Source organism: Corapipo altera, unplaced genomic scaffold (genome assembly GCF_003945725.1).
Source record: "Corapipo altera isolate COAL_440 unplaced genomic scaffold, ASM394572v1 51, whole genome shotgun sequence".
Lineage (NCBI taxonomy): Eukaryota > Metazoa > Chordata > Aves > Passeriformes > Pipridae > Corapipo > Corapipo altera.
The window spans coordinates 1,080,492-1,096,931 of record NW_020884892.1 but is presented as its reverse complement, the minus strand read 5'-3'; the positions used below and the strand labels follow the sequence as shown (position 1 = coordinate 1,096,931).

The 16,440-nt window shown below is 42.8% G+C and overlaps 1 protein-coding gene across 7 annotated transcripts in view; it reads right to left on the bottom strand.

Annotated features, from left to right (window-relative positions):
• Positions 1-6,224: 6,224 nt before the first annotated feature.
• TRAPPC9 (trafficking protein particle complex 9) overlaps positions 6,225-16,440 on the bottom strand; it is a 457,529-nt gene continuing 447,313 nt past the window's right edge. For all 7 annotated transcript variants that reach the window (XM_027645593.1, XM_027645592.1, XM_027645594.1 and 4 more), the window contains one exon: positions 6,225-9,328. In XM_027645593.1, coding sequence (XP_027501394.1) covers positions 9,149-9,328 — 180 coding nt within the window. In that variant the 3' untranslated portion in view covers positions 6,225-9,148. The remainder of the gene's footprint in view (positions 9,329-16,440) is intronic.

Here is a 16,440-nt window from a genome sequence, read left to right as displayed (position 1 = left end):
TCCTTTCCTTTCCTTTCCTTTCCTTTCCTTTCCTTTCCTTTCCTTTCTTTTTTCTTTTCCTCTCCTCTCCTCCCCTCCCCTCTCTTCCCCTCCCCTCTCCTCCCCTCGTCTCCTCTCCTTTCCGCTTCTTTTCCACTCCTCTCCTTACCACTCCTTTTCCATTCCTTTTCCACTCCTTTTCCATTTTGCTTCTGGTGGACCCACAAGATGCCCATGGCTCACAAGGTGAGTGTGGCTGGTCACCATTCTGTCTTTCTGAAGTTGTTGGGTTGGTACCCACTAGGACTGTCACTTAAGGGCTGGACTGTCTGTAGCTCCAGAGCCTCCTCTCTTAATGTGTATTATAGTATTAACAAGATGGAGGCTTGAAAGCAGTTAGGGGTTGCCTTTATATCTTCAGGTGGAAGTGAGAAACAGCTGCTGAAGTGTTTCCTCCTGGGAAAGACTGCGGAGTAAAAATAAACTTTGGGTCAAACTAAGAAAAGCCCTGTGTGAGGCAGTTGGCTCGCACTCCTGAGCTCTGTGGCTTGTCCTTCTAAGCAGCATGAATCTGCCCCCAGATCCCATTCCCTGGACACCAGCAATATTTGGGATGTCTCAAATACAGCAGAGAGTCTGAGACCACCACCACTGCTTTGGTGACAGGGAACCAGGTGGCGGCTGTGTCCATCTGCAGTGCCAAGACCTGATGTGCCCTTTAGTGCTGGGAAGAGGAGCTGGGAATCACATCCCCAGTGCTGAGTAGGAAGAAGCAGAAGCATTTAGCAAAGCTTAACTTCTCACTGCACGGCAGCTCTTTGCATTCAGTATTTCACATTTCACTGGGACTGAGTGTGAAGATGTTGTCACTAAGCAACAAAACACAGATTTTGCAGGAGATAGTGAGGTGATACTAAACCTCCTTTCCTCCTCCCTCTTCTCCAATCCATCAAGGTCACCAGAACCAGAGTCTTCTTACCTGTGTGGTGGTGCGGAGCCAGAGGAAGGACTGGTAGATAAGGGACGAGAGGATAAGAGTACCATGGACTAAATTCAAACCAGATGTGGCAGGTGTGAAGGGAAAGCCCAACCAGGCAGGAGTCTTACTGTCCTCTTGGAGTCTAACCTAAAAATAAGGCTGGCAGCAGAGCAGGGCAGGAGGTGGACAAGCCACGAGCAGGTGAAGGATGCACTTGAAAACACAGTGGGAGTACTTCATCCACAGCACAGACCTCAGGACTCACTTTGACCGCTCCACATCCAGAAACCCAGGATTAGACCAAACAGAGAAAATGGTACAGTCTACTTGCAGAAAAGGGACACAAAGAACAGCAAGGGATTATGAAATAAATAAATCTGTTGTCAGAAAAAATTCTCTGAAATTGAAAATCTAATGCAGGGGGGAAAAGAGGTTTGGAACCAAGCCTTACAACAGAGCAGTCAGCAAGGCTGATGCAGGGGCTTTTTTGGTGTTGAATGCAGACATCTGCCTGGTCTGTGGTCTGTCCCAGCATCATTGCTCTTTGCACTGCCAGCAAAATAACCACCAATGTCCCCAGAGTGATGAGCAGAGGCAAACTAACCCCAGTAAGGTGATGGGTGGCACATTTCCATCAGTGTCCTGTATGTGCAAACAGATAGAGTGTCACCTCCCAGCTGCCAAAACACTACTGCCTTATCTACAGCTCAGCCAGGGGTGTGGGGAACAGGGAGAGGGAAAATATGACCCTGTTCATTCGGGAACAGTTCAAAATGCCTCCCAGCCCAGGGTCTCGTCAGAGCAGGTCTGCACAAAGCCAAGATAAAACTGCAGCAGGTTTCCTTCTTCCCTTGGGCGTTTTATACCAGTGGTCCCCAGGAGACCTATATTTCCCCATCATGTGGCTCCCTGCTGACACACTGTGGGACGCCCTGCTTGCCCGGAAGGTCACTGTACACCTGGCAGATGGTGTGTACAATGAAAAGGAAAAGTACTGGGAATGAGCCACAACCCTGGTATTTGTAGCACAGCAGCTGAAGAGTCCATGTGTAAATCTGAACCCCATGGAATTGCACCCTGTATGGGGAGGGAAAGGGGTTCCCTCTATCTGGTCTCTAAAGAAATGAGTCTCCTGTGCTAACGGTGTTGGTGTTCAGAGTTGTCTCCCTGAGTTCTTCAAAGCTTTTAAATACATTTGCTAACTTTATCCATACTTGATGGGACAGTACAGGAAGCTTTATAGGACATAAAGATTAAATAGCTTTACACTGAAAGAAAATATGTTTAGATTGATTATTAAGAAGAAATTCTTCCATGTGAGGGTGATGAGAGACTAGCACAGGTTGCCCAGAGAAGCTGTGGATGCCCCATCCCTGTAAGGGTTCAAGGCCAGTTTGGATGGGGTTCTGAGCAACCTGGTCAAGTGGAAGGTGTCCATGGCAGGAGGTTTGGAACTAGGTTTTGGATCTTTAAGGTCCCTTCCACCCCAAATCATTCTGGGATTTTATGATTTTACTCAGCTGAATGCAGTGGTCTGGTAAGTGAATGTCTCCATCTCAACTAGTCACCTGGCCTCTCTTTACAGCCACTGGAAAAACCCAGGCCTTTCAGGTTAGAAACTTTTCTGATGCAGGGTGGGTGTTTCCTCAGAGCCCCTTCTCACTGTGGATTTTCTAGGAAGCATAGATGTCTACCCTGTAAATCACAACAGGTCACAGTGTGACTTCTGGTCATATCTAGTGGTTTTAAATAAAGAGGCTTGTGTTAATAATATCACTGATCCCTCCTATTGTTTCTCTCGACAGAGCTTTTGTGACCCCAAGCCCCCATTATGGACTGATCACAAGCTTTACAAGACGTGATTTAGTATTGAAACCAATAGCAGCAACATTTAGAGAGCTATACAAAAGGGAAAATCTGGTAGATTTACCCAATGTTCGTATTGAATATATTATCCCAAAGCATTTGTACATATTTTGTCTTATTTTGTTGCTAAGTTTAAATGTACAATATCCATGGGCTTTGTTCTGACACCCCATGCAAGTGACCAGTATTGATACACAATTCAAATACTACAGACCCAGGCCAGGTCCCTGTAGTGCCCTCCTCAAGAGATTTGTAAAGACACAGCCCTGACCAGGACTTCAGCCAAGTGTGGAAAGACAGGAACATCTCCTATCTCTTCCACTAGTAAAAAGAGTCTTGAGGGACTCAGCTCTCCAAGGAAGCGAGGGATGGGATGGGATGGGATGGGATGGGATGGGATGGGATGGGATGGGATGGGCAGGCTTTACACCTTCCTCCAGGTTTATGGAGGATGCCCTGGTAGGGAAGGAGAAACTCTTACTTGGTCTGCCTTGTGCTGGGAGTCTGCAATGGTGGCACCTTCTCTGGTGGCATCTTCATGTGAACAAATGCCCAGAGATGGCTGTAGGGGTAATTTCAATAAATGAAATTATGCTATTCAAGTCTCATGTCATGCCTCTTCTGCTCTGCTCCTTAATTAATTTACATTCACCTTACCTTTGCTCTTGTGCTTTCTCCAGGGATTTGCAGACACCCTGGCTGGCAAAGTGACATCCTTCCTGACATGACATGCTCCTGCATCCCCAGAGTCCATACCCCCAAAAGACACAAAACATATTTGCAGCAGAGCAGGGCACATCCAAGTACTGTACTTGTTCCATGAATCCTTTTTAATTCTCAGGAGTCTGTGGCCTTTCTCAAGCCAGAGGTGAGGAAAAGCACAGTCATTATTAAACTGGTGAATTGAGAGTTGGGTTTTGGGTTTTGTCTTTTTTTTTAGGAGTAAAAAAAAAGAATGAAAGGGGAACAGTTCTCTGTTTCACACTTCTTAAGGTCACACTTCTTATTAAGGTTCCATTTAAAAAGAGCACATAATTTCTTAATACATGTTGAGGTGATTGATGAATCACTTATTGTATATTGCTATTGAACTGTTGGTCTCTAGAGCTGTGATTTAACCATCTATAATACCTGCAGCTGCCGTGTACACAGCCATCGATAATGTTGGAACACAAAGTATTCGTGTGCATAACGTGCTTACCACATCTAACATTTATGAATGCTCTATAAACAATTTATAAATGAAATTTTAATATACAGCGTAACCTATTTTTAATGTTGTGGCAGTTACATAACCCATTTGGCCTTGATTCATCTCAGTTAACTTCAGGTACCTTGTGGAGGTGTCTGTGTTTGTAGCCCTGTGCTATTTCCCTCTGCATTTCCACCCTCCCTCCCACTGCTCACTTACCCCTGTTCTGCCCCAAAAGTTCTGTAAATGTGTCTGTGAGGGATGCTGCAACCTCACAGGTTTCTGTGTGTTGATGGAGCTGCACATCAGTAACCCCCTCACTCACATGTGGGGTAGTGTGTTTCTCACACTAAAGGACAACACTCCCCTGCCTTTTCTTTCCTGTTTTCAACCCAAATCCATTGCATGGGTTCAGCCTCATGTGGCCACACAAAAAGGTGAATCAGGCAAAAGGAATGGGGAGGGAATGGCATCTCTGCTCTGGATCTGAGCTGTTGGGAAAGGAGGCCACAGGCAGATGCCTAAATCGGACCATGGTATCACTTCAGCCGTGGGCCTGGACTGGTTTGTAAGAACATGGGCAGGCTTTGGAGAGTAGAAAGGTCCTGTTCCTGACACAGATTAGTGATGACGTCCTCATAGCCATTAACAAGATGTTCATTGTTAAAATGTTTCAATAGTTGGCCTGATTTCTCTCTGGCAATGTCTCCATTGTTCTGTTCAAGCTGAACACATGCTGAAAAGGGGTCGAAATCGCCCTTCTCCAGTCATGGCATCAGAGGACACTGGGCTGTAACAAACTTTTCTCTTCAGAGGATCCAGTGCTCTCTCATCACAGAAGTGGTGCTGCATTTCCCCAGTGTTAACATATGCCTTCCCTTATGCCAAGTGATTTCTGAGCAGTTCCTGAGGTGTTTTCCTGTGGCTGTGGAGAAGGGGAGGATGAAAGGATGCTGGTGCAACCTGTGCTGGTACCAGCCCTTGGAAGAGAAACACTTGGAAGACTAACTGCAAACAGGAGGTAGCTGAACACTGTTTCACCTGGTGTGCAGCACTGGGTGCAACGTGGTTTCCCAAAGCAGTCTGTGTACATGATTTACACCTTCAAGGTTCATTACTGTGACTGGTACAGGCACACACTGAGCACATCTTGACCTGGAAGGATCTTCTGCACTCCCAGACTTGTACAAATCTATTCCTCGTGTCCTAAAATGCCAGTGCCAGATCTGGATGAGATGTCTTCTCCTTGTCCCAGGGTTCCTGGGAGCCACTGGTGATGGCTCATGCAACACTATGGGATGGGGGCCTCAATGTCAAATTTGCAGGTTCAGATGTGGATTGCATATCTGGACAAAGGTTTAGCAAGTTCCCCAGGAAGATGTGTGACTGAATTAGCTGTAAAAAGGTAGTCTACTAATGTGATTTCCAATAATGTGCTAATATTAGAGTAAGTAGGATGGATGCACTGTCCCATTTCAGTGACAGAAAAAGTGTCCACACCCAGGAAGGGAGTCAGAGGATTACAGGAAGGGAGAGTGCAGCTGGCTCTCACTAAGGAAAGTTTAAGAGCTTCTAGATTGGGAATCCAAACACAGGAGCCTCAGGACTTTGATAGAAGGAGCTCAAACAAGACTGGACATCAGATGGTTTTTAAGTGCTTGCGGCCAGTCTTCCAAGATGTACCACCTGGTCCTCCTTCCAGCCTTCGAGCTGTTTCTTAGAGGATGGACAGGATGATAGAGTCATGCAACGGTTTGGGTTGGAAAGCACATTTACAGGTCATCTAGTTCCAAGCCTCCTGCAATAAGTAGGGACATCTTCAATGAAGTCAGGTTTCTCAGAGCCCCATCCAACCTGACCTTGAATGTTCCCAGGGATGAGGCATCCACCACCTCTCTTGGCAACCTGTGCCAGTGCCTCAACACCCTCAGTGTCAATATTGGGATACTGAGGCATTTGTTGCCTTTTATGTGAGTGCAGCTGACAGTGACCAGACACTGACACAGGAGCCATGCTATAGAGTAGACATTTTTCACCAGCTCTGAGTTCATCTGGGAAGAGAAAGGCTGAGTGAAGCCGAAACTTCAGTTCCAGGGTCAAACACATTCTCTCAGAGACAGAATACAGCATCAAGAGACATGTTATTATTACCAGTAAAAACAAACAAGAACACTATCAGGAATTACAGTCAGAAGAGACAGGCAAAGGTTTAAATGCAATGATATAAGTATTTATTCAGACAGTTAAAGTTACACAACTTAGGCTTCTCCAATGCATACATCCACTGAACCAAAGTCTGCTCTCAGCAATGGTGATTTAAATTAGGAATGATTTAATGCAACCACTGGGTTTGTATCAGATTTACACCTGTATAACAATGAGCAGTTTGGCTTATCATGTTGAAAATAATTGCTGGGTGTTTTGGAGGAATAAAAGCAAGTTTTCAGTACCAGGACAGGAGAACAGATCAGAGGAATATTATCCTTCTTCCAAGCAGTACAGTGACCAATCCTGACAGCAATCCCAGTGACTTTAAGCACCTTAACCTGACCTTTCTCCAAATTATACTAACACTTAAATATTTTCCTTCTGGACAAATCAAAAATGATCTTCAGAAGGAAGAATTTCTTGTGTTTCATCTCTCTCACCAAGACAAGCAAAAGTGTGAGAAAATTGGGAAAGATATCATAAATGCCAAAAGTAACTAAGCATCAAAGCTGACAAGGGACAGAGTAGTCTACTATATAATGAACAGACCTTTAAGGGTCAGCTCACACATAAGAACTTATATTTATATGCACATATGACAGATTTATAATGGCATATTGGATACCTAAGAAATAATACAGCTTGTTTTTGTTATAATAAAAGCTGTTCCCATTCCAACAGCTTTAGCAGGCTGTGGATCAGGATCCTTTATTAGTAGAAAGACACAGGAATGTTGCATCCCAGTACAGGCTCCACAGAACAAGACCCTCTCTTCTCAGAGAATGCTGTCAAAAACAAATTAGGAAATGATCCCATAAGTGGGTAAGTTGAAGCATCCTGAATGCAACAGCATGTGCTTCACAATATTTTTGTTTGGAATGCAATGTGGCCCTTATAAAGCCTTAGCTTTATTCCTAGAATCTGCAGATTACCTGCTGGGAATACTGAATAAAACTCAATTTGGATTTTACTGCAACAATGTTGTGCAACATAGTACAGACACACATGTCAAAAAGAAGCTTTTATGGAGAAGATCAACTGGTTTAGTTCCTGTTCTCCTTGGAGCTTATTTTTTCTGTTTATATGCCTACCCAGTGACAGAGAATTCAGCCTCACAGCACAGTTTGGTAAACTAAGCTCCACCAACACAAAAATAAATGCCCAACTCAGCTGTTGGACTCTCTTTCCATGGGTGTTCTGGCCCAGAGCCACTGTGCAAGTCTAAGGAACAATTTTGTTACTGGACACTGCTGACAGAGCAGTAAATCATTGCAAGTGAATCTTCAGCTGGCCTCGGATTCCCATCAGTTCAAGGCTGAAAACTTCCACTCTGGCATTCAAAGCTGCGCACAGAGCTACAGCTTGAGCAAAAACACTGATAACATTGCCACAATACACGTTTTTAGAGATAATACCCTGCATACACTGGAAATTCCACGCTAGAGCTAGAGTTCCCTCAAGTTAGAAAGAATGAATACATTACAGTCATTTGCAAACATGCAATGAATTGAGTTTTGAGCACTGTCTTTCCTACAGAAAACACCAGTCACATCTAAAAATATGGTGCAGAGAGCCAGAACAAGCTACCGGGTCAGGCATGAAGTGGGGGGCCCACATTTGGATGAAGTCTAAAGAAACAAAAAAAATCTGCAAAGAGGTTGTGCATGTAGATTTAAATCATACAGAGTTAACTGGACTACCCCCGCTTGGTTTATCCACCCCCAGAAATGTTCTACCACCAAATTTAACTACAAGTTTAAGAAAATATTGAGACAGGCTTTAAACATATGGTACATGAAATAATATATTAATCATACAGCTAAGACATCTCCCTGCTTTATATGGGGTAAAAACATATCTCACTATACAAAAACGTTACTCTGAAAAACAGGCTAAATCTTCAGTACATTCATCAACTACTTTTACAGTCAGGAATTCCATGGCCTTAATCAGCTAATAATTAAACATAAAAAAAAGTATAAAAAAGAAAAAAAAAAAAAAAAAAGAAAAAACAGCCACAGAATAAAGCAGTACATTAGCATGAAAAATCTGTTCAGAAGAGTTTGCAAAAATTCATGCAAAGTTATATTAACAACCATCTGATTAATTCCGGTGGTCTTTAGGTGCCTGCAAATGTTTCAAGTGATTGTACAAAACAGAACTGTGACAACTCAAATTCACAGGCAAGCTCTAGGCAACCCAAAAGTTGGTTTATTTCTTCTCTCAAGGACAAAGCTCTTTAGCTCTTCCTCACCGTCTTTCCTTTCTAGTTCACAGATCTGCCAAACTAAAGGCAGTGACTTCACCAGGAGCAAGTGGCACTGGGTTCAGTGGAGGGAGAGAACTGGAGGCACATTTGCTATTCTTACTTTCAGTAACACACTAAAGAGCACCACAACTGCTATTTATTACCAAAGACACCAAATACTCAGCAAGCAAGTGAACAAGAACAAGCAAGTGAACAAAATCTAAGAGACATCCATACCTCAAGGGTACATGCCATGGGTCCAGAACAAGCCAGGAGGAATTTCATACAGATACACAAATCTTACTGAAAAATTCTAAATTATTATTATTCAAGTTGGAATTGAGACCTTCAAACACATGGTTAAATTCAGTCCTCAAGACCCTTTCAAACCACTGACATCAATGGAGTATATTAAAGTATAATGTATATATTAACAATTTCAAAGGCTTTTTGGAAACAGAGGAAAACTCCAGCACAGTTATAATCTCTCTCTCCCTCTCTCTGAAATTAGCAAAGGCAGCTGCCCAAATGACTATCCGCCAATTCAGAAAGTGTTCAGCTGTTCCTCCAAAGTGGAGTCTGTGGCCTGGGGTTGGACAGAAACAAGCTGGGGTCAAGCAGAGGCTGTGCCAAGCATTGCTGTGCGCTGTGGTTAATCAAGTAGCACACAGTACATTTACAGCTTCGTTGGGACCACAGGCTCTGTAGCACGGATGTGGACACTGGGAAGACAGAGCCAGGAGAGAGGCAGCTCCCTGCTGCAGTTGTCTTCATGGAATTTGATATTCAGGTAGAAATCACCTGTGTAGAGAAAGAGAAGTGCTCCAAAGTACACAGAGTCTTTGGTCGGCTTTACCTGGAAATGAGAACGTAAAAATCAGTATAAATAAACCAACAACAAAGCAAATTAATTGCAGTTCAGTAGCTCCTTCAAATGATCTCCAAGTATTCTAGATTCACATCTTGATGTTGCTTTCACACAAAAAGGAGTAAAGATCTTGTCCCTATTCTAGCAAAACCGTTGCACTGAAAATTAAATCCTGTATTTTTCACTCATGCAGTAAAGATGAGGCACAGCTCAAACCACAACACAGGCTTTCAGGAGTCACTGATTCCAAAACAGAGTTAGTTTAAAGTAGAGATCACACGAAATCTTTCCTTCGACTGCATTTATCAACATGTCTATTAAAGGTCTAAATCATGCCTCTGAATTAATTTTAAATATATGGTTAAACACCACTTAACAACTTATCAATAACTAAGTTTATCCTCACTTATTATTGACATAATCTGACTGCTAATTCTAATCTTTAATATTAGGAATTTAGGAATCTTTAATATTCACAATCATTAAAATAATGAAGTTTAGCAAAAAAAAAAGGAAGTAGGTACCCTGATTTAACTTGTCCAAATAAAATACAGAGTACACAATGTTTCTACATTTACATATCTCCCTTCAACGAAAAAAAATTTACAGTCTATATCTTCACAACGAGTAATATATCTTAGTTCATCATTTCAGCAAGACACTTCAGTCATTTCTAACTTTAACACTCCCACGACTGTTTAGCATGTGATAATGTTTGAATTAATATCTGCTCCCAAAAGATGTTAAATCCAGTTTCAGGGTGCCTGTAACTGGATTAAAGTTACTGCAGATGCAAAACACGAAATCAACAACAAAGCCATTCCACTGGACGGATTTTTTCAAAAAATTGTGAAAAGGCAACTTAACACCACCAGCAGAAAAGACCCAAAAAGGACACCTGATCTCCTCAGTACTGGTCTTCCCTCAGCCAAAGCCATCTTTACCAGTTCCTTTCTTCTCTCTGGACTCTGAAACCATCAACCTAAGATACACTCATAGAATCATCCCTAATTTCACTGGTAGAGCTGTGCCCACGTATTTTCTTTTCACTTAAACACCCAGTAGCAATGGACCTTTCTTTGGTCATCCCCAAACACCTCAGTGTCCATCACATTACAGAGTCCAGTGTTGATTCCAAATTGACAGTAGGACATACCACGGTCAGAAAAGCAGACACCCAAGCCCAACCACAACAGAAACTCTAGTGTTGTATCCAGAAGCACTGAGCTGTCCAAATATGCTGGACTTGGTTGGGTTCAGGAGGGAATAATGTCCCCTTTGCCAGAGGCATCCCTAGGAACTGATGGGACATCACCACCTGCGATAGTGAAGGGATGAGACCAGGGCTCCAAGGTTATCAGGACTGTTGCCCACTATAAAAAATTTGGTCATCTGGTAAACTGGGACACCAACCATGGGGTATTAACTGGGAAAGGGTCTGTGGACTCACTTTGCTGAAGGGCAACTTGCCACTGTACAGGAAGACCTGAACAAGGATGATGAGTAGGTTGAGAAAGTTGGGGCTGTTCAGCCTGGAGAAGAGAAGGCTGAGTGGAGACTTCACAGCAGCATTCCAGTATCTGAATGGGGCCTACAAGGAAGCTGGAGACTCTTTATCAGGAACTGTAGTGATAGGACAAGGAGTATGGGGATCAAATTGAAGAGGGGAAGTTTAGGTTAGATATGCAGAAAAAAGTCTTTACTGTGAGGGTGATGAAGGGTGGCAAAGGTTGCCCAGAGTTGTGCATGCCCCATCCCTGGAAGAGTTCAATGCCAGGCCGGATGGGGCTTTGAGCAGCCTGGTCCAGTGGAAGGTGTCCCTGCCCATGGCAGGGGATTGGAACTGGATGATCTTTAAGGTCCCTTCCATCCCAAGCCTTTCTGTGATTCTATTATTGTAAATTGCTGCTCCTGAAAAGGGCCTGGCTGTTCACGAGCATCCACATCCTCAGAGCTGGAGAGTTCAGGCTCCCTTCAGTTTTGGTGCTGAGCACTTTTGCTGACCTAAGGTAAACTTGTATCAGCATCGTATCATCCACCTGAATGATCAGAGCAGCCACAGCTGTTCTCCTGCCCCATGTCCTTGGCATCTCCCCTTCTTGATGGGTACAAGTTCTTGCCCTCTGGCACTGTGTTTGGACATGCAGAACAACATCAAGCCGTCTCCCCTCTTGCTTCCTTCCCCTTCGCCTGGGGCTGCCAGCTTGTTTTCCGCCTGACTGGGACTGATGTGAACTTGCATCCAGAGCAGGACAGAGGCAGGCACTAAAGCCAGCAAAGGGTGGAGGCAAATAGCAAATAAAGCCTCCTCAGGACCCACATCTCTTTCAAGCTTCCAGCCCATTTTTCCTAATTCACCTGCACCAGGAAGGAATATCTGCAACAGCAGTGATCAGAGCCCTTGACAAGCAGGAATATGGCTTCAGGCCCATCAGCACCAACACCTAACATCAATGTTCATGGTCTGGGGTCTATCCATATCTGTTTGGCCACCATTAGTGTAATCAACACTTGTGGTTTGGAGAAACGGGAAAGCAAAAGCAGCTTGAAACCTTCACACTGTTGAGATGCAGATAAGATGTTTCTTCCAAAACAGGAACCAACTTTGGAAAGTAAGGCTGCATCTCCAGTGGGGCTGCCTACAAACATTCCCAAAAGAGCAGAAGTAAATCAGCAGCATTCAGGTCAGTTGGACTAATTTTGAGGTTAAACCACCTACATCTAGGTGTGTCCCTGCACACCAGGTATCCAAGTTTCTACTACAGAAAGAAGATATATAATCAATGCAGACAGTGGAGCAAACACAGAATGGGTTGCCCAGGCAGCCTATATAGTCAGCATACAGCTCCCTAAACACAGGTACCTTGTGACATTTGGGATGGCCTAAGGGACTAAAATGTCTGGGAAGATTCACAGGATGTCTTACAGGATTCCCAGCAGCATGCAGAGGCCAGTAGGATTCCCACCTTAGATGAACCTAGATGATAGTAGACAACAGAATCTCACCCCTGGTGTTTATAAGCCAGGTTCTACCTGTTGCAGACCACATCTCCATTGACTAATGGGAGCTTAGCAGGCCAGCCTCCATGGCAACACCTACTCATTCAGGTGTCCCTGTCTGGAACTGAATCCACCCGAATGTCTATAAAGTCGGTGTCCACATCTGAGCCAGCTGTTCAACACAAGGATTCACCTCACCAAATGCAGAATGAGGTAAAATATCCCCTGAACTTCATTAGCCCTGATGACTTGCTCCCCACTGCTTGTGAAGGGAGAGCAGGGTGCCTTGTTCAGATGTGTTCGCAGGTCAGATGTTCACTGCCATAGTTGACAGGACATACTATCCCACTAATTGCAGTGCAAGATCCAGCTAACCTATGAGAAACATGAAGATCACATATTTGTGCCTGACCCAGCCCAAATTTGTATTGTCATTCGATCTAGCAGCACACAGCTGTCTCAGTGTCACCAACTAGATTTGTCATTACTTGCTGTGCCAACTTGTGATGATGTTGAATACATGCTCCCTGAGCTGAGTCAGAGTTGAAACGGACTTTACTAAAATTCCACCAAAGATGGGAAGCTTCTACCCCAGAAAAAAAATGACCACAGAATCAAGAAAAAAAAATGTTCATGTTACTCTTTTGTTCCACCAAGATAGAAGAAAAATTAAGTTTCTAGATCCATCCTAATCCTTCCCTGATTTAGGCTACCATGTGGGACTGAGATTGCTTAGAACTAATTACTACTTATTTATACTGCTGTAGTACTTAGGGAGCTCAGTTGGAGATTAGGGCTAGTGCCAGCTCCTGTTCGCTGCCCCAAAGAGTTTACAGTGCGAGTAAAACAGTGCCAAGAAAACTAATTTGTTCCAGATGGGCCACAGAGGACCTGCCAGAAGTGAGCAAATGTTCATCGTGGCTTCTGAGTTGATTTAAAATGACCATCTACTAATGAATTTCTCCTCATCTCCCACTACCAACCACTTGATCTCGTGCATGATAACAAGCGCAGGAAAAAAAACCTGCTTGAGAATAGTGATGGCACCAGCAGGAACAACAAGGGAGGATGAACTGCTGGGAGCTAAAGGAATCTCCATAGAAGATAATATTTTTGGTTTTAATTTGGCAAGAAGCAACTCTGTCTGATTAAGTAATTAGTCAAAAAAACCCCAAAAACTGGTAAGAACTAAAAATTTTAATAATATGGCTTAAGGCAAATTTCATGTTGTGAAGTGAGGTAAAAAATTAAGTCAATGCACCATATTTTAATGGGTGGATTCCACCATGTCATCTTGTGATTCAAAACTCCCCATTGAACAAAAATGTCAACTAGCTAAATAATAACTGAGAAAGTCACTTTTTCTGTTAAATACAGACACAGAAAAGTAAGGTGAACCAAATTAGAAGCTGTGCTTAAAAATAAAGATTCTACTTAATTTGAAATGCGTGGAAATAGTTCAATATCCTTTAAAATTTTCAATAAAAGACTTTGCTTTTTGAAGTAGCATGTCCCAGCAGAGACTTTGTTACACAAACCCAGGCTGCTGCATTGAACTGAAGTAAAAGCACAAAAAGGTGAATAAGTGTCATTACATTACTTCCAAGATAAATCATCTCACCTGGACTTCAAACCACAAGAAAGAGAAATATAAAATAGTGTGATTTTTGCCCTTTCAACAATTTATATTCATACTGCGATGCAGCATGTGCATTCTGAAAATTCCTGTATATATCCCCTGTCTTCCAGATAGCAGTAGAAACTGCTTTGAAACTTTTTAGTCCGGAATCAAAAATAACTGTGAATTTTTGAGCATGAGGCTCAATATGAAACTAACATTTAGGAAAGCAGGGTAGTTTGGGGTTTTCTTTGTTTTTCCCCCAGAGAAATCACATTCAATTGAATACCAATAATGCAGTTTCTGCATCAGCATGACAACAGTACAGATTTTTCAGGGTGTGGGAAGTATCTTTTCTTGCTATAATACCTGATGCTCCCACTCATTCTTGACCATATACCAGTGACACACCAAACCATACTCTAGTTCTCCATCCTTCCTCCCACCCAGCTCAGCCCTGCAATAAATCATGTCAGCACCTCTGTGCCAGTGTCAGAGTGAAGTCAGCCCAATTAGCTTAAACTGCTGACGAACGTCGGTTTTGCTAAACTGGACAACTCTGCACAAAAACAAGTGCTCACAGCATCTCTCCCGGTGGGTCTGCTGGGGAAGAGGGCAGCATCTTTCACAAGCAGTTGGGAAAGGGCAGCAACTCAAGACACATCCATTAAACAAGAAAAATAATCAAGTGCCAATGACCTGAGGTTAAAAAAATAATGTGGCCATTTTTAATGGCTTCAACAGAGCAGAGAGGAGTTGAAGACCTGCAGGGAATCTGGTTCAGTGTCTCAACTTTCATTTATAAAAAAGAGAAGCTCTGAATCTCTTTCATCTCACCCAACCATGAGCTTCTTTAGTTTTTTGACCAGTGTCTGTCTGACTTTTGACCAAACTCAGAGCATGAACACAATTCTGTGTGTGGTTGTTCTTCCCTGAAGCATCAAATGCTCAAACCAGGACTTTCTTCTTGTCCCCAAAACAGGTGGACCTTTCTGAAATCTATTTTCCATTACTAAATTGGTTATTATGAGGGAAGAAAGGGCCTCTGACAGCATTAGATATACTGAAGAGTTTTATTCCATGATGAGGGCTCTATACCTCAATGAAACATGACCAAGCATTTTCTCTGGGAGTCTCTGTAGCATCAACACTACACACTGTGAAATATAACACTTCTTGTCTAAGAGTCAACATTTTCTTCATTTCACATTTTTGGATGGAAAGGAGGACAAATAGCAGAAGACAATTCTATTTTTAACTTCTTGGAGACTGTGTTTACAGGAGAAATGTCACAATCCTGAACAATGGGGCAAAAGCAGAGACCGTAACGTATGAGAAGGCTGCCTGGGTAGGCACAAGAGATGTAACCTCCTGACTTTTTGCCTCGTAGGAGACTTAATCAGAAGGTAAGAATACATCACACTGACATCTCCCAATTCCCTCATTAGCCTGGAGGGTCAGGCCCTTTGGCAGCCGGGCATCCAAACACCACCAGTCTGATTAAAAACTCCACATTGTCAGGAAGCGAGTCAAAGAAACCGATCTCTGGATGATTTCTGTTGATATACTTAAATTATGCAGCTATAAGAATAAAGTTAGCCTCCATTAAAATTCAAACTGATGGTGTATTTCATGCTCATTAACTTTTAGAAATATTTTCTTCTGTGATGGGTAATTGAAAAATGTGCATGGTGACTATCCCTGTGGTTAACCTTTAATTTATTTCTTACTAAGGTTCACTCATATATTCAGTTTTGAGAGGTACATTTTATTACTGATACAAAAAGCTGACCTAAGCGAAGGTCCTAAGCACTATCCCAAACACTCACCCCCTCCTTCATGTTTATTTCATAAGTTACCAGAAATGCTGCTTGTTCCACTCGGCAGCATTGTCTGTAAGTTTTCATTCCTGGTATTTTGTTGTTGCATTTTTTGGGGGGGAAAGGATGTGGGAGAGAGTAGTTTTATCTGTATTTTCAGTGTCTTGCCTCAGAAGCAAAAAGTTCCCAGACTTGAACTTTCTAAAGAAATTGAGAGAAAAATCATAATCTAAATTGTTTTAAAAAGGGGCTTTTTTGCCTCATTTTAAGCATTTCTTTATAGTTTTGTAACAGTATGCTAAGCACCAAGGAAATGAACTAGCTGATCAGATTGGTCATTAATGTTTAGCATTTTCTTTTTACAGTCTGTTGCGTTTCCTCAGGACCTGACTAAAACTGATTTGCTGAGCTCCCTGGCTTAGCCTGGGGAATATTTCTTATGGACTAAAAAGAAAAAGTTATTTAAAATCTATTACTGCAGGCTGCACTGGATGACTCAAGGGACTGGTGATATGGTATTGACCATTCAATCTAGGTTACCCGCTCACATTTAGTCTGACCTGGGGTGACCAAAAGCTACTGTCTCTGATGATTTACTAGTGGTTTACATGGTAGGAAATTATAGTCTTAAACCATTTCAGAGAGATGATTCTGTATCCCCA